This window comes from Muscardinus avellanarius, assembly GCF_963383645.1.
Source record: "Muscardinus avellanarius genome assembly, chromosome: 5".
In the NCBI taxonomy this organism is placed as follows: Eukaryota; Metazoa; Chordata; class Mammalia; order Rodentia; family Gliridae; genus Muscardinus; species Muscardinus avellanarius.
The window spans coordinates 71,344,589-71,371,222 of NC_137790.1; the positions used below are offsets into that span (position 1 = coordinate 71,344,589).

Below are 26,634 nucleotides of genomic sequence, written 5' to 3' on the forward strand. Positions count from 1 at the left end.
AGGCATGCTGGCACACGCTTGTAATCCCAGTCCTTGGGAGGCTAAGACAAGAGGATCACAGGTTCACCACCAGCTTCTGCTACTTAGTGAGGCCCTCTGCAACTTAGTGAGGCCCTGTTTCAAAATAAATAATAAAAAAAGAGAACTGGGGGTGTAGCTTGGAGATAGAATGCCCTTGGGTTCAATCCCTAGTACCACAAAAAATTAAAAAATTAAATGAAAGAGGATATTGGTAGATACCCCTGGGTTCAATCCCCAGTACTGAAAATAAATAAATAAATAAATTTTAAAAAACAGGTCTGGGGGTGTAGCTCAGCAGTAGAATGCCCCTGGGTTCAATCCCCAGAACCACAAAAAGTTAAAAAAAAAATGAAAGAGAATATTGGTAATCAGAAATATTATAGAAGAAATAAAGTTGGGCGTGCTGGTGTACGCTTGTAATCTCAGCATTTGGGAGGCTGAGACAGGAGAATTGTTGTTAGAGGACACCCTCAGCTACTCAGTAAGGTCTTCTACAACTCAGTGAGACCTTGTTTCAAAATAAAGAATAAAAAAAAAATAGGGCTTGGGGGTGTAGCTGGAGGTAAATGCCCCTGGGTTCAATCTCCAAGTACTGCAAACAAACAAACAAACAAACAAACAAAATAATAATGGGGGTGTAGCCAGAGGTAGAATGCCCCTAGGTTCAATCCCCAGTACTACAAAAAGTAAAAAATTAAAAAAAAGAAAGAGAATATTTATGGGGAAGGGGAAAGAGGGAGAAGGGGAGAGGCATAAAGGCCTCTGTTTGCATGTATGTTTCTGTGACTCTGAACCTATAATGTTACAATGTACCAATTAAAAAAAAGAGGGAAATATCATTCTCAAAATTTAAAGCAATTTCTTAATTAGTCTACATTAAAAATTATAAAAAGAGCCTCATTAGGACAGTGTGAAAAAACAAACCTATCCCTACTCTCCTTGGAGAGATGTTAGATAATCTACTCATGAGACAAGAAAAACAATTCCTTAAAAAATTAAGAACATGAGCCCTGTATGGTGGTACACCCTTGTAATCCCAGTATTCGGGAGGCTGAGACAGGAGGATTGCGGCTCCTGGACAACCTCAGCTACTTAGTGAGGCCCTTTGCAACTCAGTGAGACCCTGTTTCAAAATAAAGAATAAAAAATAGGGCTGGGGGTGTAGCTTGGAGGTAGAATGCCCTGGATTCCATCATTAGTACTGCCCCTCCCCCAAAAAGAAAACATCTTTCCACTAATCACGCATGGCCCTTCCATAGTCAAAGAGCCTCACTAAGTATAAGTAGTAGCTGAGGATGTCCACGAACTGCTATCCTCCTCTCTCAGCCTCCTGAATGCTGGGATTACAAGTGTGCGCCACTACACCCAGATGATTTTTTTTTTAAAATTTTGAAACAGGGCCAAAGTTGCTGAGGCTAGCTACAAACCTACGATCCTCTTGTCTCAGTCTCCCAAAGTATTGGGATTACAGACATGTGCACCATGCCTTGCTTAGGGCTAATTTTTTTTTTTGGTGTGTGTGTGTGTGTGTATGTGTGTGGTACTGGGGATGGAACCTCAGGGGCCTTCTACCTCTGGGTTACACTCCCAGACCTATTTTATATTTTATTTGGAAACAAGGTCTCACTAAGTAGCTGAGGCTAGCTTTGAACTTGTGCGATCCTCCTGTCTCAGCCTCCCAAGTACTGGAATTATAAGCATGTGCCGCTATGCCTGGCTTTAAACTTATTTGAATTAACTGTTGTTATGTTTATCTTGTTTTCTTGGCATATTTGGGTTAGATTACATTTTTTGAGATTTAATGAGTCCTTTCTAACCCAAATTCTACAGATGATCTACTGTTAGGTGTCACTATAAGAAGACACTAACCCCTCAGCAGGCTCTTATCCTGGCCTCGGAGCCTGCCTTGAGGCATGACCAGTGCTGGGGCCTCCGAGGCCGGGATCGGAGCCTGCCAAGGGGTTAGGCCGGTGCTGGGGCCAGCGAGGCCGGCATCGGAGCCTGCCGTGAGGCAAGGCCGGTACTGGGGCCTCCGAGGCCAGGATAAGAGCCTGCCGAGGGGTTAGGCCAGTGCTGGGGCCAGTGAGGCCGGCATCGGAGCCTGCCTTGAGGCAAGGCCGGTACTGGGGCCTCTAGGCCAGGATAAGAGCCTGCCGAGGGGTTAGGCCGGTGCTGGGGCCAGCGAGGCCGGCAGCGGAGCCTGCCTTGAGGCATGACCAGTGCTGGGGACTCCGAGGCCGGAATCGGAGCCTGCCAAGGGGTTAGGCCGGTGCTGGGGCCAGCGAGGCCGGCATCGGAGCCTGCCTTGAGGCAAGGCCGGTACTGGGGCCTCCGAGGCCAGGATAAGAGCCTGCCGAGGGGTTAGGCCAGTGCTGGGGCCAGTGAGGCCGGCATCGGAGCCTGACTTGAGGCAAGGCCGGTACTGGGGCCTCTAGGCCAGGATAAGAGCCTGCCGAGGGGTTAGGCCGGTGCTGGGGCCAGCGAGGCCGGCAGCGGAGCCTGCCGTGAGGCATGACCAGTGCTGGGGCCTCCGAGGTCGGGATCGGAGCATGCCGAGGGGTTAGGCCGGTGCTGGGGCCAGCGAGGCCGGCATCGGAGCCTGCCGTGAGGCAAGGCCGGTACTGGGGCCTCCGAGGCCAGGATATGAGCCTGCCTAGGGGTTAGGCCGGTGCTGGGGCCAGCGAGGCCGGCATCGGAGCCTGCCTTGAGGCATGACCAGTGCTGGGGTCTCCGAGGCCGGGATCGGAGCCTGCCGAGGGATTAGGCCGGTGCTGGGGCCAGCTAGGCCGGCATCGGAGCCTGCCTTGAGGCAAGGCCGGTACTGGGGCCTCTGAGGCCAGGATAAGAGCCTGCCAAGGGGTTAAGCCGGTGCTGGGGCCAGTGAGGCCGTCATCGGAGCCTGCTGTGAGACATTACCAGTGTTGGGGCCTCCAAGGTCGGGACCAAAGCCAGCTTAGGGGTTTGACCGGTTCAGGGGCCAGCGAGACCAGAACTGGGTCCTCCCATGAGGCAAGGCCGCTGCTTGAGCCAGCGAGGTCTGGATCAGTCCACTGAGTAGCCAGGCCACTACTGGGACCATCAAGAGTGGGATTGGTACTTGCAACGCAGCATGCACAGAGAAATATCGCAGAAAATATAAATCAGACGCTTCTCTTAATCAGCAATAACTAGGAGGAAAAGGGCAACAGGAAGAGGTTGAGCTATAGAAAGGGCCCTATAGTGAAGCAACTAATGTGACCAATCAGAGGGTATGTAATACTGGAGGACGGAGCCTCTTTAAAACGCAGGAGGTACATAAACAAATGTATCAAAGTAAATCACCAAAGAAGTGTGGGATGGAGGGAGGGGGAGGGAATGGGACGGGGGCTGGAGGAGGGCTAATTGGATGATGTGTGCTTGTATATCCTCTCAAGTCTTGTACTCCAATGTGATTGATATATGACTACAATGCACCAATTTAAAAAATAAATTAATTAAAAAAAAAAAAGAAAAAAAAAAAGAAGACACTAAGTGATCCCTATGCTTTCTTTCAATTAAACTAAGACAAATTCTGAAACATTTATGTTTCGGCATGTGTGTATAAAATATGTAAAAAAAGTTCTCCATCCTTTACTCCTTTTATAATCAGTGGAGAATTTTGTACAACTGTTATTTTTTTTTTTAAATGGTAATGGTATGTTTATGTATTATTCTAAGGCCAAACAGAACCTGTGTGTGTGTGTGTGTGTGTGTGTGTGTGTGTGTGTGTTGCTCCATGAGTGCCCAGATTATAAAAATGAATTTTATTTTTTTGCTGCCCTAGGGATGGAACCCAGGGGCATTCTACCTTCGAGTGACACCTTCAGCCATATATATATATATATATATATATATATATATTTTTTTTTTTTTTAATTACTCTAATTTGAAACAGGGTCTCACTGGGTTACAAAGGGCCTAAGTAGCTGAGGCTGTCCGTGAATGATGATCCTCCTGTCTCAGCCTCCCAAATGCTGGGATTACAATTGTGAGCCTCCACACCTGGCTAAAAAAAGTAAACTTAAAGAAAGGTTCAAAAATTCTCAAACACAGATCTGGAAAGAGAAGTAACACTCACTAGTCGGTCTCTGTCATTCTGGAGTGAAGACATAGCTTTTTTCAGACTCTGGACTTCAGCCTGGCTGGAGGCAGGCTGTGCTGCAGACTTCTGCTTCCCTTCCTCTGCCTTCTGGAATTTTTCCAGCTCATTCCACAGGTGATCTCTCTCATTCTGTAAACTGGCCATGGCCTTGGAAAAGGACTGCACTTGGTTGTAAGACTGTTCTAGTTGTGAGGACAAGTGAAGCAGTTGCTCATCTTTGGATATGAGCTGTTGGTTAAGTTTCTCCAGGCGAGACAAGCCGTTCTCCTCAGTAGCTTGGGAAAGAGGAGCACTGCTGTCTCTGCTTAAGATGCCCTTCTGTTCCCTCAGCTGGGCCAGCTCTTTCAGACTGGCATCATATTTTCTTCTCAGATCGTCAAGCTCTTCGTTGGCATGATCTCTACTATTTTGCAAGGAATTCATTGACCTTCCAAAAGATTGAATTTGTGCTGTAAGGTCTTTATTTTCTTTGGTGACCATGAGTAATTTCTGCTCCATTTCCACCAGGTCTCTTGCTAACTCTGCCACCCTCTCTTCTGCTGTTTCAGTTTCATTCCGCATTATCCCTGCATCATGATGAAGATGCTTTAACTCCTTCTTCAATTTATCTTCAATTTCACCTACCTTTCTGCTAGCTTCCTTCTGAACACGAACCAATTCCTCTTCCAGTTCCATGATTCTGTTCTGGGAAGAGGCAAGCATTGTATTTAGCCTCTGAACCTCCTCCTCTTTAACTTTTAATTCAGCGTGGTACACACCTAAAGTCCCTTCTTCTTGCAAGGTCTTTACTTGTTTCTTTAGTTGGGATATGGATACATTCAAGTTCTCAATCTCTTTCGATAAACCTTGTTTCTCCTCTTGAAGGGCAACAGAAGACCTCTGCAGACTCTCCTTTGCTTCCTGAGATTCCTTCAGTTTTTCTTCTAACTTAGCACATTCATTTTTCAGTTCCTTATTTTGCTGAAGTTGAACTTCAAGGAGCTGCTTTTGCTGACAGTCCTTTATTGATATTACTTGGTTCAGGTCTTCCCTGTATTGGATTAGTTCTGCATCCAGCTTGGCATTCTCAGAATTGAGGTCATCCATATGACTTCTCAAGCCTCGAATTTCTTCCTTAAGCTTATTATTCTCAGCAGCAGCCTCTTGGATGAGTTGGTCTTTTTCCAAGATGATGGACAGATGTCGCTCCTCCAGCTGTTGATAGTCACTCATTATGCGGTCTCTGTCATTCTGAAGAGAAGACATGGATTTAACGAAGGAATCCAACTGGGCCTTCTGCTGAGTGTTTTCTTTTCTAGTGGTTTTCAATGTTTCCATGAGCTGGTTGGTTTTGTCAATAGCTTTTTTGTTTTCCTCTTCTAAGACAATATTTTCCTCCTCCTCCTGGGACAGCAGGTTTTCCAGTTCTTTAATTTCTTTATCATGCTGCTGATTCAGTTCAGCAACAGCTGCTTGGATTGCCTCTTCCTTGCCAGAAAGCAGGCTTATCATCTTCTGTTCTTTCATATTTATTTCTTCATGCAACCTACTGGTCAGTTCTCTAGAGGCTTGGAGATCAGTCTCCAGCTGTTCATAACTGAACTTACAATTCTGGATATCAGTTTCTTGTTGTTTTATGATCCCTTCCAATTTTTCTTTATGTTCTTTACTTCTTTCTAAAGAGTTATTTAAATCAGTTGCCTGGTCTCTGAGAATCTTAAGTTCTGATTCCAACTTTGCTAATTCATCCTGAGAATTGTGGTATAGGTGTTGGGTCTCTTCTAACTGGGACAAAAGTTCTTTGTTTTCCTCTCGTAGAGCATCATAGACCTTCTGTTGCTGCTGGACCTCTGACTGAGCCTTGGTCTCCCAAATCTGCTTGTCATGTTCAAGCCTGAAAGGGGGGTGGTGGGAGTTATTAACCAAAGATTTCAAGGAAAAACTACATTAAGGAATAAATACTCCAACTTGTACTCAATCTACAATGAATCGATACTCATAATTGCAGGTGTTAAATTTTCTTTTTTTTTTGAAGGGGGGAAGCTGGAGGTTGAACCCAGAGGTATTCTATGTCTCAGCCTACTAAGTGTTGGGATTACAGGCATGCACCACCACACCTGACAGGTATTAAACTTTTTTTTTTTTTTTTTTTTTTTTTGCGGGTTTGGGGATGGAACCCAGAGTCATTTGACCTCCAAGCTACACCCCCTGCCCTATTTTTTTATTCTTTATTTTGAAACAGGGCCTAAGTTGCGGAGGGCCTAGTCTATCTGAGGCTGTCCGCAAACTACAGCCCTCCAGTCTCAGCCTCCCGAATGGTGGGATTACAAGCGTGCACCACCATGCCTAGCTGGTAGTAAACATTTTAATGAAGACATTAGTTTTCTGTATCTGCAAACTTGTCTACTGAATGTATTAAAGGTATACCACATCCAAGGACTCATATGTTTAAATCATAAATTCCAAAATAGGTTGCTTCTTTTGGTGATTTTTTTTTTTTTGAACTGAGGATCGAACCCAGGAGCATTTTATCTCTGAGCTACACCCCCAGCCATATTTTTATTCATTATTTTGAAATAGGGTCTCACTAAGTTGTGGAAGGCCTCACTAAGTAGCTGAGGCTGGCCGAAAACCTGTGATCCTCCTGTCTCAGCCTCAGACATGGTTTTGGACGCTGTGAAAATTAGCATTTCCTTTCCTATTTTGCTCTACTTTGCTCCAGACAAGCTAATGTTTAGCCTCTTTAAAAAACAACCTTGGAATGAACGAAGAAATTAGAGATATCCTATTAGAAGTAAGAAAATTACTGCCAGGTATGTGGTGGCACATGTTTGTAATCCCAGCATTTGGGAAGCTGATACAGGAGGATTGTGGTTTGCAGACAGCCTCAGCTACTTAGTGAGGCTCTTTGCAACTCAGTGAGACCCTGTTTCAAAAAAAAAAAAAAAAAAGAATAAAAATAGGGCTGGAGGTATAGCTCGGAGGCAGAATGCCCCGGGTCCCATCCCCAGTACTAAAAAAAAAAAAAAAAAAAAAATTACAGCCAAGGCAGGGTGGCACATGCTTGTAATACCAGTACTTAGAAGGCTGACACAGGAGAAACACAGGTTTGTAGCCAGCCTCAGCTAATTAATGAGGCCCTTTGCAACTTAGTGAGACTATTTCAAAATAAAGAAAAAAAAACAGGGCTAGGGGTGTAGCTTGGAAGTAGAATGCCCCTGAATTAAATCCCCAGTTCATAAAAAAAAGTAAAAAATTACCAAGAATGGGGACACTTAGTTTTTTAGCTTGAAAAGCACTACTATAAATTTAGAGAATGAGGAAAATGATTTTAACAGGTATATGGCATATGAATTGATATGGATTATGGGTAAGAGATAATCATTTTGGAGTAAACTGTAATGGAAAGTCTGACAAGGATAGTCTGGCAGTCAAGAAATCCAGCAATAGAAATAAAAAGAAATCTAAGTGATCTCTCAACAGAAAGATAGGGAGAAAAGATGTGAATATTTTAACATCAATACAAGTTGTAGAAGAAAGTTACTTGTTAAAAAAAAAAAAAAGCTGGGCTGGGCGTGGTGGCGCACGCTTGTAATCCCCACACTTGGGAGGCAGAGACAGGAGGATCGCGCAGGTTCGAAGCCAGCCGCGTGCGCTGGCTTAGGAGACCCTGTTTCCAAATAAAAAAAAATGTAAAAATAGGTCTGGGAGTGTAGCCCGGAGGTAGAAGGGCTTCCAGGAACCCCAGTACCACCAAAAAAAAAAAAAAAAAAAAAAAAAGACAGCTGGATGTGGTGGTGTACCTTGTAATCCCAGCATCTGGGAGGCTGAGACAGGAGGATCACAGTTTGAAGACAGCCTCAGCTACTTAGGCCCTTTGCAACTCAGTGAGACTCTGTTTCAAAATAAAGAATAAAAAATATAGGACTGGGGGTATAGCTCAGAGGTAGAATGCCCCTGGGTTCCATCCCTAGTACTATAAAGAAAAAAAAAGAAAGAAAGAAAAAGTAAGAATATCTTCTGAGGGAATTTAAACCAAAATTAGTCCCATAATTCTAAAAGGGATAGTTTAGATACTTTCTTTTCCTTTGATTACCTCTAAAGGAGGAGAAAAAGAGACTGCAAGCGCTTACCTGGAAATGTTGATCTTTAGCTCCTCCATGTGGATGGACACCTGTTTAAGCTGATCTTTTAGAACACTGCAATTCTCTTCCTTGAGCCTGACTTCTTCCTCTTTGATTTGAATGGCATCAGCAAACTTCCTCTCCCACTTCTTGGCCTCATCTATCACCCTGTCCCGATCATCCTGGAGGGAAGACATGCTCTTAGAGAAGGCTGCAAGCTGGGCCATGGTGCTGTCTAAGTTTTTCTGAAGTTGCTTCATTTCCTGATCTTTCTTGTTCAAAGTAACCTGAATCTCTCCAAGTGTCTCTTCCAAGCGAATTTTCTCTCTGTGTAACGCATCCAGTTTCTCTTGCATATTCTTCTCCTCTTTCAGGTGCTTCTCTTTGGCCTGTTCCAGTCTTCGCTCAAGATCTTCATCTTTTTGCTTCATTTGGCTTTTAACTGATTCTTTACTTGACTGAAGCTCCCTTTTCAACTTGAAATTGTCTGCCAGGACTCTGGCTGCTTCACTCTGAGTGTCATCTAGCACCACTTTGAAGCTAGCCAACTCGGCTTGTGTCTTTTTTCGGTGTTCAACTGCTTGAGCCAGATTTTCTTTGGTTATTTCCAAATCCTTTTGGGATACAGTTTGGACAAATTCTAGAGCCTTAACAGTTCTCTCCAGAGCACTAATCTTCTCTTGATACCTGATGCAGTCCTTCTGCAGTTGCTTTATTTCTTGTTGTTTTTCTTTCAGTAGCTCCTGAAGTTCCTTTGCATGACTCTTATTGCCAGGTCCTTTCTGAGCACCCTGTATTTTTTCTAAATACTCCTTTCGTATTTCTGATTCCACTTTGGTTTTTTCTTTGACTAACTGCTGCTTTTCTTCTTCCAATTCACTCATACACTTTTTAAGGTTCTGCATTTCAGATTCCAGAAGCTCATTTTTTATTTGGGCATCTGTAACATCCTGATAGTAATTCCCAATGCTTCCGTTGAGCTCTGCTAATTGATTCATAAGCCTCTCCTCTAAATCATCTTTCTCTTCTTCTGCTGCCTCCTTTAGTTTGGTAACTCTGGAGAGTTCTTCCTGGACTTGCTGGTTTAACAGGTTTATTTTTGTCACTTCTTCCTGCAGCATTTCGATTTCACTATCCTTTGTTGAAATTTGACTCAGTAAAGCGTTTTTCTCATTTTCCAGACTCTGGCTCAACTCTTTGTCTTTTTGTTTCTCCTCCTCTAGTTTAGCGATTCTTTCTTGAAGCTGATCAACTTGCTGTAGGTAGTTATTGATCTCATCATATGAGCTGAAATTCTCACTGACGTCCGGCCTGGCCCTGTCCTCTGACATAGCGGCTTTGGAATCTTCAGGCTCTGTGCTCCCACTCAGCAAGCCTTGCCCCTGAGCCTCACCTGGCACAGGCTGTGTTGCCTCTTCAGTGATATCCCTTTGATTATCAGGTTTTGCAGTGGCGTCTAACCCAGCTTTTTTAGATATATCACCTTCTACCTGATGCTTTACATCTCGAAGCTCTTCACTTAGAATGTTTTTCTCAGCCATTAAAGCTTCAAACTCCTTAGAAAGGGTTTCATACTCTGTTTTGGCCCTTTCCAGTTCCTCCTTCATGCTGTTATTAGAAGAAAGAAGTGCTTCCACACTTTCCTGAGCTGCACCGCCCACAGGTTGTGCCTCTGTTCTAAGTCGGTCATTCTCTTCTTCCAGCTCTAGGATTTTCTGTTGTTTAGATTTAGCAAACTTTCTCATCTTTTCTTTCATTTCCTCCATTTCTTGTTCAGCTTCCTGCAACTGCTTTTCTGTCTCTTTCTTGCTCGTGTCCACACTTCTTAATTGGCTATACAGTTCTTGCTTCTCTTGCCTCACAGCTTCCACCACATGCTGAATCCTTTCTGCTTCATTGCTGACATTCTCATAGGACTGCAGAAGAATTTCATACTCCTTTTGTAATTCGTTGTGTTTTTCTTGCCATTCTGTGTTTTCTGCAATCTTAGAACGTCTCAGGGATTCAATTTCCTTCACTAAGTTTTCCTTGTCTTCAGTAAGGCCCTCTAGAGCCAGTTTCAGACTTTCACAAGAGCCACTGAGACTCTGATTTTCCAGTAAAGACCTGTCCATTTCTGTAATGAGTTTGTCTCTTTCTTCCTGGAGAAGAGCTAATCTTCCTAAAAATGTATCTTTTTCTTTATTTTGGGCAGAAAATTGGCTTTCCACATCTGCCAGAGATTTGGTGAGATGTTCAATGGTGTCTCTGGCCAGAGACAGTTCTTCCTGGAGACTTTTGTTTTCTTTGAGTAATTCTTTTCGGGAAATAAGGGCAGCTTGCAGTTTCCTCTGCACCTGATGCTTTGCTCTACTTTCTTCTGCAGTCTCTTCTGGTTTCTGCTTCAGTTCACAAAGTTCCACCTGTAACTGCTTCATCCTTTCCTCGTGTTCTCTGGCTTGCATTTCTAGCTGCGTATGCAAAGCCTTAATTAAATCCTCTTGTTCTATTATCTCTGTCTTTGTTTTAGTAAGGCTTTCTTCTTTCTCACAAAGTTGTCCAGAAAGATGGCTAACCTCTTCTTCCTTTAGGCTTAGAAGTTTCTGCAGTTTGTCTAGTTCGGGCTGTAATGCTCGAAGGTGTTCCAGACCAACGATTTCCAGTTGGCTGCTTTCCAGTTTCTGCTTCAGGCTCTGTACGTGGGCTTCAGCTTCATGGGACACTTCCTTCAGACTCTGGATTTCTAATCCCTGTTTATTTATCTGCTCTTGTAACTGAAATACCTCTTCTGATTTTTTAGTAAGTTCACTGGTTGTAGAACTAACTTTTGATTGTAACTCCTTTTTCTCAGTATCTATTTCTTTCAGTTGGGCTTTAATCTGGGCAATAGAAGTTGCAGCTCCAGGTTGGGACGGCCAGTCTGGGCACAAGTCAGATTCTAAGACAGAGTGAGTGGGATGCTGTTCTGTGGCTTTGATTAAAGGTACTCCTGAACCTTGATCAGGAGAGCCTGGTTCCTGCTCGTCAGTGCCTGGGAGTTTTCTGTACATGGACTCACTCACTTCAATCTGGAGTTGCCTTAACTGATCTCCAATGTCTTCTTTTTCCTTGCTTTGCTCATCAAACCGTTCTTGCAAGCGATTATAATCGTCTTTCTGTTGCTTTAGCTCCTCCCTAAAATGCTTTTCTTTCTCCTGTACCTTTTTTAGAATTGCCTTACGGGAGGTTAAGGCTTCCTGAAGCTTCTTTTGAAGTTGTTCCTTTTCTTTTTCAAGGTCCAGTATTTTTTGTTCCATTTCTGGTCTCCAGTGTTCTCCACTACCTTTATCAGGGGGGCTGCTGGCCACTGTTTCTTTTATCGATGCTGCTGAATCTCCATCCCCTGCATCCTTGGTACCTCTGGTTAACTTCTGGATGACTGCTTCATTTTCAATGATTTGCACTTGGAGCAGATCTATTTGGTTTGTTTTATCTTGCAAGTTCTGAGTCAGCTGTTGAACTATTGCCTGTAACTTTCCTTCTGCTGACATCTTTTCCTCGAAATCCTTCCTTAAAAGCTGTAGTTCCATTTCTTTTTCAGATATTGTCTGTTTTAAGGAAATTTCTATTTCTTGGCACTTAAAAGTCACACATTTTTCCGAGTCTTCTCTTTTCTCTTTATCTTCCTCCCTTTTGCTTCTCTCACTCTCACTGAGTGAAATCTCTTTCCTAGACTCATCTCTCATTTTGGCTAACTCCTCTTCTAATGTACTGACTCTTTGTAGAAGTTCCTTTCTGTTAATCAGAGCTGCCTGGAGCTTTCTCTTTCTCTGCTCACTTTCTTTCTTCAAGCGGTCTAATTCGTGTTGAAGTTCTTCTTTACTTATTAGCCCCGCTGGGCTGGGCTCATCATAATTATGTTTAAGGCCAGAAAGAACGCCACTGTCCTCTTCTACTTGCTCTTTTTTTGCTTCTTCAGCTCTGGATAATAAATTCAGCTGTTCTTTAAGAGTCTTAATTTCAACCCCAAGAGAAAATTTTTCTTCATTAAGCTGAACCATTTTCTCCGTCATACTGAAGCTGATCTCTGTCACTTGCTGGTCCTTTTCCTCAATGGTTTGCTGGAGGGTTTCCACGTCTCTCTTTTTCTCTAGTAATAGTTGGTCCATTTTTGCTATTTCAAGTTCCTTCTGTGAAAGAGCCCGTGACAGTTCTTCTACCTTGTCTGAGATGCCCCTCACACGTTCAGCCCCCTCCAGCACCTCACTTTCCTTCTTCTGCAGCTGGCTCTCCAGGCTTTTTATCAGGACATTCTGCTCTGAAGACTGAAGCTGCACATCATCCAGCTCTTTCTGTAAAGCTTCGATTTTTACATCTTTAGATTTGGCTTCTATACTAAGACTGTGGATCTGTTCAGTGAGCAAGTTTTGCTGGGTCATTTGGCTTTCATAGTCAAGTCGTCTCTGCCTTTCTGAGTCTGTAAGGTTGGTTTCCAGTTGTTTAACCTGAGCTCTCAGTTCTGTTAAGAGGTTAAGTTCCTTCACCTGAGAGAGAAGCTGGTCTCTCTCTTCAGACAGAGCAGTGAATGCACCGCTGGTGTCTCTAGCATTCTTCTTAAACTCCTCAATCACCTGGGTTAGGTTGCTAATTTCCTGAGCTTTCTCATCTAAATTTTTCTCATAGTTTTCTTCTGCTTTATGAAAGCTTTTCTCAAGCTCCAAAATTTGACTTTTTAGCCTTTCCAATTCATCTTGGTGACACTGACTAATATCTGGTACGACAGAATAGGATTTATTGACCTCATCCTGTTCTGCTGATTTCAATTCCACTCCTGTGTGATTTAAAGATATTTCCTCAGATGTTCTATTTTGATGTTTAGTGCTCCCTCGTTCCTCTTTTCCAACTGCTGGAACAGTGTTCTCTTCATTGGGCATTAGGGGGAAATCCTGCGCTTTATCTTCAAGTAATACTTTTATTTTACCTGGAGGCAGTCCTTCATTATCTGTCAGTTTCATTTCTTTCTGGTCAAAGACCGCATGGTCCCCCTCAACCCTTTTGCCCTGGAGCTGTGATTTAAGAAATGCAATTTCCTCTTGAGCTTCCTTCATTTCCAACAATAAGACGGATAATTCTTTATGTTTCTGAGAAAATGTGTTCTCTAGGCCATCTTGTCCACTTTCCTCGGTAAAAGAGTAGCTCCTCTTGAGCATGGTATTATCAGCCATGCTGATCTATTTTAGAAAAAGAAAAAGAATGATTAAGTAAGAAAGAAACTTGTATTTGATACATTTTCTAAAACCTCAACTTTTAGGTTCCAACTTCCTTCGTACTATAAAAATGATGTTTATAGAAAAGCCGTTTCAAAGTTATAAAAATTTATTATAAAACAGTTCCTATTTCCCAAATTGGTTTCCATTTTGTTGGAGTACAGTTTTTTTAAGAGTAGTAGTTTTTTTGTTTGGTGGTACTGGTGTTCCTTATACTTCCGGGCTACACTTCCAGACCAATTTTATACTTTTTTTTTTTTTGGAAGCAGGGTCTCCTAAGCCAGTGCGGCTGGCTCCGAACCTGCCCGATCCTCCTGTCTCCACCTCCCAAGCACGGGGATCATAAGCGTGCGCCACCACGCCCAGCTTTTTATAGTAGTTTCTGATGATCCTCTGGCTTTCTGTGCTGTCTGTGGTAATATCACCTTTTTCATCTATTTTGGTAATTTGGGTTAATTCCTTCATTCTTTCTTTTGGTTATGTTGGCTAAAGGTTTATCAATCTTGTTTGTTTAACCAGCTTTTGGTTTTGTTGATTTTTTGTTGTTGTTCTCATCTTCATTGATTTCTACTTTGATTTTAATGATTTCCTGTCTTCTACTGGCTTTGGGATTAAACTGTTCCTACTTTTTAAGGGTGATTATCTGTTTTTATGTGAGGACTTGGTGCTATGAATTTCTTCTTAACACTGCCTTTCACATGTTCCAGAGAATCTGATATGTTGTATCTCGATTTCCATTTATTTCTAGGGAATTTTATTTCTCTCCTTCTTTCTTTTATGGCCTGTTCCTCATTCAGCAGTGTGGTGTTCAGTCTACATATACTTATGTAATATATCTGTGATCTCTAGGGGAACTCTGCCAATCTCATGCTAAGATCAAGACGTATTTATAAGACCTAAAGAAATTTAGAATTAATTTCCTAGCTATTCCTTATAAGGGAAACTTTTTTTCATTAGATTAAAACTCCTAATTGTTTCTCCTAAGAAATGTTTAAAACTAAAAAGGGGCTGGTAGTTCTGGCACATGCCTGTAAAACCAATACTTGGGAGGCTGAGACAGGAGGACTGCAAATTGGAGGCTAGCCTCAGCTACTTAGCAAGGCCCTCAACAATCTAGAGACCCTGTTTCAAAAAGTGTGTGTGTGTGTGTGTGTGTGTGTGTGTGTGTGTGTGTGTGTGTGTGTGTGAAAAGGATGAGGATGTATCTTGGAGATAGGATGCCTCTGGGTTCAATCCCTGGTACCACATGAATGAATAAATAAATGGAAGCAGAAAATTAATCAAATCTTTGTTTCATCCTATATGAAAAAGAAAGTTATGGGATTCCTTTTCCTAAACTAGTCACCGAAAGAAGAAAGTTGCAAATATTAAATAAGATAGTTATTCACAGACAAGTAGATTATCAAGAAAGTAGATTCAGATAAATTGCTATAACCAAATAATCAAAAAGGAGCACTGCTGGTGCTCGGTATGAAATTACAGACTTGTTTGGCAAAATATAAACCAAATTATTACAGGGATTACTGTTAGGCTATTTAATCCATAAAAATTATCTAATTGTTTTCTTGGGAAAAATAGTAAATGTCTTGATAAGTTTGATGAGCATTTTATTAAATGGGTCTGGGGGTAGGGCACGCATAATATCTTGAACTCTGTCAGTAACTCCATTTTCCCCCCAGGGGGAAAAAAAAAATCCAACTGGATGGGTGGAGGTGGGGAAACAGAAGACAAACATACAACTGTCAAACAGTCCAATGGCCATGAAACAAGCCATGCAGCCCAACTGGCCGGATTTACATCTTAGCTCTAACAGTTGCCAGCAGGAGCTGGCACATGGTATTTGGTGAATGATTAATAATCAAAGCAATCTTGATGAGAACGAAGTTGGAGGACTTACACTACCTGACTTTGAGACTAACTACAAACTATTCTAATGAAGACAGTGTGGTAATGACATAAGGACTAATAAATAGATCAATGTAACAGAAAGTTCATAAATAGACTTATTAATCTTTGATTTTCTTTTTCTTTTCTTCTTTTTTTTTTTTTTTTTTTGCGGTACTGGGGATGAAACCCAGGGGAATTCTACCTCCGAGCTACACCCCCTGCTTTATTTTTTATTCTTTATTTTGAAACAGGGTCTCACTGAGTTGCAGAGGGCCTCACTAAGTAGCTGAGGCTGTCTGCGAACCGCAATCCTTCGGTCTCAGACTCCTGAATGCTGGGATTACAAGCGTGTGCCCCCACGCCTGGCAATCTTTGATTTTCAATAAAGGTACCAGAACAATACGAGGAAAGTAAACTCTCTTGAAGAAATGTTGCCAACTAAATGATGTGTATATGTATGAAGGTATCACTTTGAATCTCACTATGATGTATAATTACAATGCACCAAAAATATAAATAAAAGGAATTGAATATACATATGGAGAAAAACAAATAAAAAACTCCTAATACCATACACAGAGATTTATATGAATTTCATAGACTTAGCTGTGAAAGCTAAAATGATAAAGATTGTGGAAGAAAACAAGATGGTAAATTTGTGACTTGAGCTAAGGAAAGATTAATAGAACACAAAAAACCTAAATCATAAAAAACTGGTAGTAATAAATTTCCTCAAAATTAAAATGTTTTTTACTCAAAAGCCATCATAGTGTGTGCATGTATGCCTCTGCCATCTTGTACCCCATTAAGATGTGTGTATGATGGCAATGCACCAATAAAAATTAAAATAATAATAATACAATCTTTAAAAATAAAAGCCATTAGGAGGTAGAATGAACCCAAGGGCATTCTACTTCCAAGCTATATCCCCATCCCTATTTTTATTCTTTGAGACAGGGTCTCACTAAGTTGTGGAGGACTTTGCTAAGTAGCTGAGGCTGGCCACAAACCTGCGATCCTCCTGTCTCAGCCTCCCAAGTACTGGGATTACAAGTGTGTGCCGGCACACCTGGTGATAATGATTTATAAATCTTACCTCAAAAGAAAAAGAAAAATTTCCATAATGAATATACTTCAACTATAAAGCTATAAGTATACTATAAGTATACTTCAACTATAAGCTAAGTCGATGATAAGCATGCTGAAATATTTAGAAATATATTAATGTCTATATTATAAAATACATTTAAAAATTAAGAACTGATGGATAAATATATATATATATATATTGTGTGTGTGTGTGTGTGTGTGTGTGTGTGTGTGTGTGTGTGTGTTTGTGTGTCTGGGGATAGAACCCAGGGGCATTTGACCTCTGAGCTACACCCCCTGCCCTATTTCTTATTCCTTATTTGGAAACCAGGTCTCACTGAGTTGGCAAAGGGCCTCACTAAGTAGCTGAGGGTTTCTACGAACTGTGATCCTCCGGTCTCACCCTTCCAAATGCTGGGATTACAAGTGTGCGCTACCACACCCAGCGGATAAATCGATAATTGATAACAACAAATACATATAGTAAAATATTAATTATAGCTGTGAGTACATGGGTATTCACTATAAAATCTTTTCCATACAATTGAATGATTGGAAAATGTCTTAACAAAATACTGAAGGGAAACATGAGAATGAGATAATGGAAGAGAATATAAAACCTAGATGCTAGAAACCAAGAAGCAAAAATTTAGTGCTCAATACTACCCATTGGCTCTGCTGTCTCACAGGAAGAGTATAACCTGATAACAGAGGTAGAGGAGCCAGTTTCCCAGCTTGCCCCTCGTCAATCAAGATCTTCAAACTAACCTGCCTCCTGCTCATATTTATGCTCAATAAGCTGCATTTTGCTGATTGTGATCTGGCTTTCCACAGTGACTTTTGTAGAAGAAAATGAAAATATACTGGGCAATCAGCAGCCACTTGGAAACTAAATTTTTTACAGATAATAAATTTAATAAGCCAGGTGTGAAGGCACACCTGTGTAATCCCAGCATCTGGGAGTCTGAGACAGGAGGATCGCAGTTTGAGCCCAGCCTCAGCTACTTAGTGAGGCCCTTCACAACTTGGGGAGACTCTGTTTCAAAATAAAGAATAAAAAATAGGGTTGGGAGTGTAGCTTGGAGGTAGAATGCCCCTGAGTTCCATCCCTGGTGCCACAAAATAAATAAATAAATAAATTTAATGAAAGCAATAAGATAGTTTTATAAGTTTGTTTAGACTTGCGTTCTAAATCTGATAAAACCTCACTCTAATAAAAAAAAGCTAACTATTAGAAAAATTAATTTTAAAAGAATGTAAAAATAGTAATTCATCTCCAGTTAAGAAATTAGATTCAGAAAGGCTCATGAAATCATGGAACTTATTATCTATTGTCTTTGTAGTAGTAGTAGTAGTAATAGTATTGGGGATATGAACCACTGATGTTCTACATCTAAGCTAGATCACTAGTCTTATTTTTTATTATTTATTATTATTATTATTATTATTATTATTATTATTATTAATGTACTGGGGTTCCTGGAAACACTTCTACCTCCGGGCTACACTCCCAGACACCTATTATTTACATTTTTATTTGGAAACAGGGTCTCTTAAGCCAGAGAGGCTGGCTTCGAACCTGCGGGATCCTCCTATCTCTGCCTCCCAAGCACGGGAATTACAAGCGTGCGCCACCACGCCCAGCCTCCAACTCGGTTCTGACCTGAAAAGATGAGACACCCACTCTTCTCCTTACTGCCTGTCTTTATTTTATTTTATTTTATTTTTCGGTGGTACTGGGGTTCCTGGAAACCCTTCTACCTCCGGGCTACACTCCCAGACACCTATTTTTTATATTTTTATTTGGAAACAGGGTCTCTTAAGCCAGAGAGGCTGGCTTCGAACCTGCGGGATCCTCCTGTATCTGCCTCCCAAGCGCGGGGATCACAAGCGTGCGCCACTATGCCCAGCTTTTATTTTATGTTTTTTAAAGCAGGGTCGTGTTAATTGGTGAAAGTTCTTGTTAAGTTTCTGAGACTGGCCTTGACCTGTAATCCTCCTGTCTCAGCCTACAAAGTGCTAGGATTACAAGTACGTGCCACTACTGTCCGGCACTACTCTCTGCTTGGTCTCATTATTTGTTGTTGAGATACTGTATCAATGTCTTTCATGATTCCTGTCAAACAGAATCATCCTTCCCAAAGCATTTTATCAGGCAGAGAGGACAAAAGGTTTATACGCTTCTCTAGAGCACATCTTCAGTAAGGCCCCCAAGGAGAGATAGAGCAGACAACTAGATCATAAGAAATTCACATTACCTGTGTATCCTCTGCATAAACACCTGGGAAAGAAGTCTGTGATTCTATTTCATGTTTTTGCACAGTTGGTTTATTTAGAAATTGGCTAATTTCTTCAGATTTCTGCTGGAGTTGATCTATGAAAAAGATAAAAAATAAATAGAAGTGATAACTGCTTCAAGTCTGAAACTTTGAGTTAAAACTATCTAAGGAAACAGCATATGCTGTTTACTGGCTCAGTTACTTTGATCAACATTATCATGCTAATAGCATTTTTATGCTGTTTACAAGCTTGGTTACCTTGATTAAAATTACAATGCCAATGGCATGTTTAAAAATCTATTTGAAAGCCAGGGGTGGTGGCCCACACTTGTATGCCAGCACTTGGAAGGCTGAGATCACACAGGTTCAAAGCCAGCTTCAGTTCCTTAGTGAGGCTCTCAACAACTTAGTGAGACCCTGTTTCTAAAAATAGGTCTGGGAGTATAGCTTAGAGGTAAAAAGTCCTTGGATTCCATCCCCAGTACCACAAAAAATAAATAAATAAATAAATAAATAAATAAAGAAAGAAAGAAAGAAAGAAAGAAAGAGAAAAAGAGAAAAAAAGAAAAAGAAAAGAAAAAAAATCAATTTGAGTTGGGCATGGTAACACACACTTGTAATCCCAGACTTGGGAGGCTCAGACACGAGGATCACAGGTTCACTGCCAGCCTTAGCTACTTAGTGATGCCCTCTGCAACTCAGTAAAACCTTGTTTCAAAATAAAAGATAAAAAATGGGACTGGGGATATAGCTTGGAGGTATAATGCCCCTGGTCCTGAAAAAAAAAAAAAACCCAAAAAACAAAAACAAACAAACTGTTTAAATGCCCTTAAGTACCAAAAGATACTTCAGTAAATGACTTCTCTCAATGGCAAAATTAAATAGTATCTAGGCATTTTTTTAAAGTTCATTTTTCCTTTCAAAACAGCTTTGGCGTTTTATATTTTATTTCCTTTACCTTCCACTTAAGCGTTCTAGGTAGCCTCAAGATTCCACAGCAGGATGCTCATGTAACCCCTGTTCCCAGGTAATGAACGCCCCTTGAGGCTTTTTGGCTAATATGCAGATATTTGATACACATTTTCAAGTCAGTTCCTTCTAAAATTTTCCTTTAGCTATTTTTCAATTGTAGAGTTATTTTTATTTTATTTTATTTTTTGGTGGTACTGGGGTTCCTGGAAACCCTTCTATCTCCAAGCTACACTCCCAGACCTATTTTATATTTTTATTTAGAAACAGGGTCTCTTAAGCCAGCGTGGCTGGCTTTGAACCTGCGTGATCCTCCTGTCTCTGCCTCCCAAGCATGGGGATTACAAGCATGCGCCACCACACCCAGAGTTATTAATAATTTTGGGAAGAGGATTGGAGAAATGTATTATTGATACCAAGCAAGTTTCATTTTTAATTTAGAAATGTCTAAAATGCTCAGATTTTTAGAGACATTACTTTTTGTGTTGTGTGTGTGTGTGTGTGTGTGTGTGTGTGTGTGTGTAACTAGGGATGGTACCCAGGGGCATTTTATCTCCAAGCTATACCCCCAGCCCCAGTTTTTAGTCTTTTCAAAAAATTTTGAAACAGGGTCTGTCTCACTGAGTTGCAGAGGGTCTCACTACATAGCTGAGGCTGTCTGTGAACCACGATCCTCCAGTCTCAGCCTCCTAAATGCTGGGATTACAAGCATGTGCCACCACCCCTGGCTGTGTATTAATTTGTGTGTGTGTGTGTGTGTGTGTGTGTGTGTGTGTGTGTGTGTTACTTAGGGGCTTTTCTACCTCCAGGCTACACTCCCAGACCTATTTTTATACTTTATTTGGAAACAGGGTCTCACTAAGTTGCTGAGAGCCTCACTAAGTAGCTGAGGCTGGCTTTGAACCTGTGCGCTCCTCCTGTCTCAGCCTCCCCAGCGCTGGGATTACAAGAGTGCACCACCACGCCCAGCTATGTATTAATTTTAAAACAATGTTTAAAAACCTTTCCTTGCACCTTCTGTGTGTGTATGTATGTGTGTGTGTGTGGGGGGGGGGTGGTACTGGAAATTGAATCCAGAGGCACTCAAACTCTAAGCTGTACCCATAGCACTTTTTATTTTTAGTTTTAATTTATTTATTTATTCTTTATTTTGTGATACTGGGGATTGAACCCAGAGACATTCCACCACTGAACTACATCCCCAGCCCCATTTTTGTTCTTTATTTTGAAACAGGGTCTCACTAAGTTGCAGAAGGCCTAAGTAGCTGAGGTTGGACTCGAACCTGGATCTTCCTGTCTCAACCTCCCAAGAACTGAGATTACAAGCGTGGGCCACCACACCTAGCAATTTTTATTATATTTTATTTTGATAGGGTCTCACAAGTTGGTTAGATTCTTGCTAAATTGATAAGTCTGGTATTGAACCTGCAAACCTCCTATATCAGCCTCCCATGTATAAATAATAATTACAGACATTTGCCACCACATCAGTCTGCACCTTCTTTTTTCCTTCTTTCTTTCTCTTTGTTTTTTCTTTCTCTTTCTTTCTTTCTTTCTTTCTTTCTTTCTTTCTTTCTTTCTTTCTTTCTTTTGCAGGAACCCAGGGGCATTCCACCTCTGAGTGACATCCCCAGACCTATTATTTATTTATTTATTTTTTTGTGGTACTGGGGTTCCTGGAAACACTTCTATTCTACCTCTGGGCTACACTCCCAGAACTATTTTTTTATATTTTTTATTTGGAAACAGGGTTTCTTAAGCCAGCAAGGGTTGGATTCGAACCACTGCGATCCTCCATCTCTGCCTCCCAAGCGCGGGGATTACAGGAGTGTGCCATAACACCCAGCTATTTTTTATTCTTTATTTTGAAACAGCATCTCATTGAGTTGCAGAGGGCCTCACTAAGTAGCTGAGGCTGTCCTTGAACCCTGATCCTCCTGTCTCAGCCTCCAAATACGGAGAATGAGCCACCACACCTGCCTGCACCTTCTTAAATGATAAAAATTTCTTTAAAACATTTTTTTTCAACTGTAAGAAAAGCACTGAGATTTGGGATTAAATTTATAGATGTCTGCCTGGCATGCTGGCACATGCCTGTAATCCAGTATTTGGGAGGACTGCAGGTTGGATGCCAACCTCAGCAACTTAGTGAGACTAGCTCAAAAAAGGGGGGAAGACTGGGGTATGCCTTGAAGGCAAAATGCTCCTGGGCTCAACATCCAGTACCACTCACCTCCAACACAAAGAAAAAACTTAGAGATGACTCAATGCAGTTAGTTCAGTTGTCATACCTATGCACTCTGGCCTGAGGTTCCCAAGACTAATTCACATCCTGCTCTTTCCAGTCACTGAATCCCTCAGGTCAGAGCATGCTTCACACAGCATTCTGCTTAATATCTAGCACATCACTCTCATCAGCTTTCAGTACTGGACTGGTAACTACATTAAGATAGAGTCTAACTTCAGTCAGAGACGGGAACGATGCAAAGAATTCAGAAGCGATGCCTTTTCTAACACACCCTCTACTGATTCCCATGGGTTGAGCAAATGATGTCAGCAGCAGATCCTGGAACACAGGAAGTACAAGCCACTCGCATGCTAGAGATGTGGCCTCTAACAGCAACCAGATACCGACCTTCCAGCTGTCGAATGGCCTGGGCCGACTGAACCGCCTGTTCATTCTTCTCTTGGAGAAGTTTTGAATTTTCATCCTTCAGAGCATCGCAAGCCAACTGCAGCTCTTGTTCAGTCTTTTGAAGACTCAGAATGTGAGCGGTCTTCTCTTGTAGTTCTGCGTTGTGCCTGTGCTCCAAGGCTGCGTACCGAGCCTGCAGCTCAGCCTGGGCGTGGCCTGCTTGCTCCACCTGTCCCAAAACCTGATGCATCTCTTCCTGCAGGTTGTGGAAGGATAATTTTCTCTCTGCCACTTCAAGTTCCATCTTTTCCATCAGAGTCTTGGATTCCTGTCTTTCTGTTTCCATAGTGTTCTTTAAAGTAGTATGCTCAGCTTCCATCTGTTGTAACTGCTGAGAAAGCATCTAAGAAAAAAACATAAAGTCTCATGAGTCATATATACAATCTATGTTTTCATAAGAATGGTCAAAGGCCTCTTTTAGTTGAGAAGGGTAGAGGCTAGGCACTTGGGTTCAAACCTACTATTGCACAAGACCCTCTATTTTTGCTTGTGGATAGTTTCAATAGTTGTACCCTTATATAGTAATCTGTGTCATCATTTTTAAATTCTGCTCTCTCTACCATAAAAACATAAGATGAGACTTTGTTTTATCTTCATTGATCTCTAACCCTTGGCACAGTATATGCACAGAGAGATATTCAATGAATAATGAATAAATGTATCCAGTCTCTGCCTCAAGGAACACAAAGTTCAAGTGCTAGAACAGAAAACTGTAACACAAAGAGTAAAGGACATAGCAGAAACACACATATTAGTAGGAGCAGAGAAATTTCCTTCCTAAAAGAGAGTTACCTAATCTAAGATTCAAACACTGAGAAATCAGCTAGGTAATTCATTAATGGGCTGAGACAGGAGGCTTGCACAGGTTCGAAGCCAGCCTCAGCTACTGAGTGAGGCTCTTGGCAACCAAGTAATACCCTGTTTCAAAATAAAACAAATATAAAAGTATAGCCCTGAGGTAGAAAGTCCCTGGGTTCCATCCCCAGTACCCCCCACACACACACACACTCAAGAAATCAGACAAGTAAAGCAAATAAGTTGAAAAACAAAAACAAAGAGCTGGTGTGGTGGTGCACACTTGTAATTCCAGTACTTGGGAGGCTGAGATAGGAGGACTGTGGGTCTAAGGCTGGCCCCAGCTATTTGGTAAGGCCCTCTGCAACTTAGTGAGACCCTGTTTGAAAATAAAGAATAAAAAATAGGCCTGGGGGTCTAGCTCAGGGTGTAGGCCCTGGGTTTAATCCCCAGCACCACACACACACACACACACACACACACACACACACACACACACACAGGAAAAAAGAGCAACACATGGTTAATCAATGTAGTTTGTAGACTGGTGGTGGGTAAAACTCTAGTAGGAAAAGGCAAAAGTGAGGCTGGAAAATAATCAGAGGCCAAATCATAAGGCTCTCCATAGAGCATATTGTTAAGGGACTTGAACATTGTTACTTTAAGTAACGAGGAACTTTAGTCAGATATGATTTTCGAGACATCTTTCTGAGAACCAAATAGAGAGCACATACTGGGGGTGGGAAGGAAAAGACAGGCCAAGAAGTGCTTTCTATCAGGAAGTGCTTCCTATGCACAGGTGTCTATAATACTTGCACTATAGAACGTAATACTGGTATTACTGATGGAAAGGAAAGAGACTGCTAAGTCTGTAAAAAATCAGTTTCCTTCTCCCAGATTGGCTCTCTAGGGTGACTCTGCCAGTCTCACAGTAAGATCAAGACGTATTCATAAAATCTAAAGAAACTCAGAATTCATTTCCTAGCTATTACTTACATGGGAAACTTTTTTACTTAGATTAAAACTCTTAATTGAGCCGGGCGTGGTGGCGCACGCTTGTAATCCCTGCGCTTGGGAGGCTGAGACAGGTTCGAAGCCAGCCTCAGCTACTTAGTGAGGCTCTCAGCAACTTGGTGAGACCCTGTTTCCAAATAAAGTATAAAATAGGTCTGGGAGTATAGCCCAGAAGTAGAAAAGCCCCTGGGTTCCACCCCCAGTACCATAAACAAACAAACAAACAAACAAAAATAAATAAATAGAAATAAAACTGTTAATTGTTTCTCCTAAGAACTGCTTAAAAAATAAAAAAAAAGAAGCCTGGTGTGCTGGTGCAAGCCTGTAAATCTCATACTTTGGAGGCTGAGATATGAGGATGGCAGATTCAATACGAGTCTCAGCACCTTAGCAAGGCCCTGAAAAATTTCAGTCTAAAGACCTTGCTTCAAAACAAAAAATATAAAATAGGACTGGAAGTATAGCTCAGAGATCGAATGTCTCTCATTTCCATTCCTGGCACCACAAAAATAGACAGAAAAACAGATACAGGAAATGAATGAAATCTTCATTCATCCTATATAAAGGAGGAAGTTATAGTATTCCTTTTCCTAGTCATTGAAAGAAGAAAGTTGCAAGTATTAGATAAGGTAGTCTTTAACAGAAAAGTAGATTATCAAGCAAGAAGATTCAGATAAACTGCCATAACCAAATAATCAAAAAGGAGCTCTGCTGCTGCTTGGGTATGAAATTAGGGGACTTATCTGGCAAAATATAAACCAAATTATTATAGGGATTACTGTGTTAGGCTGCTTAACCCATAAAAATGTCTCTAATTGTTTTCTTGGGAAAGACAATGCCATGATAAATTTAATGAATATTCTATTTAAATGGGTCTGGGGGGCAGGGTACACATAAAATCTTGACCTCAGCCAATAACACCCCCAGAAAAGAAAAATTCAAAGTGGATGAGGGGGAAGACAAAAGACAACTAACAAAGAATTGTCAAATAGTTCAATGGCCAGGAAATAAGCCATGTAGCCCAACTGGCTGGGTTTCCATCTTAGCTCTACCAGTTGTCAGCAGGAGCTGGCACAGGGTAAGTATTCAGTGAATATTAGCTGTCAACTTGGTGTCACTGGGTATGAAAAATTATTCATTGTTTAGAATTATTCTTTAAGAAGTTATATCATTTTTCTTAAGCACTATTTTAATAATTTTACATATTTGCTTTCTGCATTACCTATGCCATACTCAAATTTCTAGGGACCCAAACTGGACACAGTACTTAGCACAGGGAAGAAATTCCTTCATGTCATATTCCTAGTTATCCATCCATAAAGATATTACAAACCTGATATGGTTAAAGGCATCATTTCTGCCAGAGGACTCCAATGTAGCTAACCCTTTTTGTTTTCTTTTACCTTAAGTATTCTTAAGTTTCCCCCTTTCTCATTATCTTACATGCCATTTACTCATTCTCTTCCTTCCCTTCCTTACAGCCCATCTGCTCCCTAGGATTCCTGGAGAGTTCAAGTTGCTTTTTTTGCCTGAGTAAAGAATCAGTGCCATTCCATCCCAAAGGGCAGAAGCTGGAGACCTTTGCTCTTTCTGGCCACTCTCATGACCCTTTCTTTTAATACTAATTTTCCTCTTTTGGTGGAGCTTAGCCCTTCTAAGAAACTTTTCTACTCACTCTCTTTTATCCTAAGGGATATTATTAGTTACTTTTTCTTTTGCAATTTCTGTATATGAATGTTCTTTTTAAAAATTTTCCTTTCTTTTTTGCCTAAGTAGGTGAGGCTGGTTGTGAACTGCGTTTCTCCCGTCTCAGCCTCCCAAATGCTAGGATTACAAGTATGTACCACCACGCCCAGCGGGTTATTTATTTATTTATTTATTTATTTTTGGTACTGGGGATGGAACCCAGGGGCATTCTACCTCTGAGCTATACCCCCAGCCCTTTATTTTGAAACAGAGCCTTTATTTTATTTATTTTGAAAGAGGGTCTGAGTTGCAAAGGGCCTCACAGGAAGAACTGCAATCTTTCTTTCTTAGCCTCCCAGGGTTAATTTTTCTTTTTCTTTTTCTTAGGGAATTCTTAAGGAATCCTTCCTATTGTTTTTTTTTCTTTATTTTTTTGGGGGGAGGGGTTACTAGGGGTAGAACCCAGGAGCTTCTTCCTCCAAGTTATACCTCCAGCCTTTTTCATTTTGAAACAGGTTTTGCTAATTTGCTAAGGCTAGCCACAAACCTACAATCCTTCTGTTTCAGCCTCCCAAGTACTAGGATTACAGGCATGCACAAAGACACTCAGCTAGTTGTCCCCCCTCCGCCCCCGGAACATTCTTACCTCCAAGCTACACTCCCAGCCCTATTCTTGATTCTTTATTTTTGAAACAGGGTCTCACTGAGTTGCAAAGGGCCTCACTAAGTAGTTGAGGCTGTCTGCAATCCA

The 26,634-nt window shown here is 41.4% G+C and overlaps 1 protein-coding gene across 1 annotated transcript in view; it reads right to left on the bottom strand.

Moving 5' to 3' along the window:
• The window catches only part of GOLGB1 (golgin B1), a gene marked incomplete at its 3' end in the record, with an annotated part of 82,719 nt that overhangs the window by 19,957 nt on the left and 36,128 nt on the right, over positions 1 to 26,634 (bottom strand). The window contains 4 exon segments of the mRNA XM_080696528.1: positions 4,118 to 6,014; positions 8,254 to 13,433; positions 18,704 to 18,819; positions 22,329 to 22,731. Coding sequence (XP_080552654.1) covers positions 4,118 to 6,014; positions 8,254 to 13,433; positions 18,704 to 18,819; positions 22,329 to 22,731 — 7,596 coding nt within the window.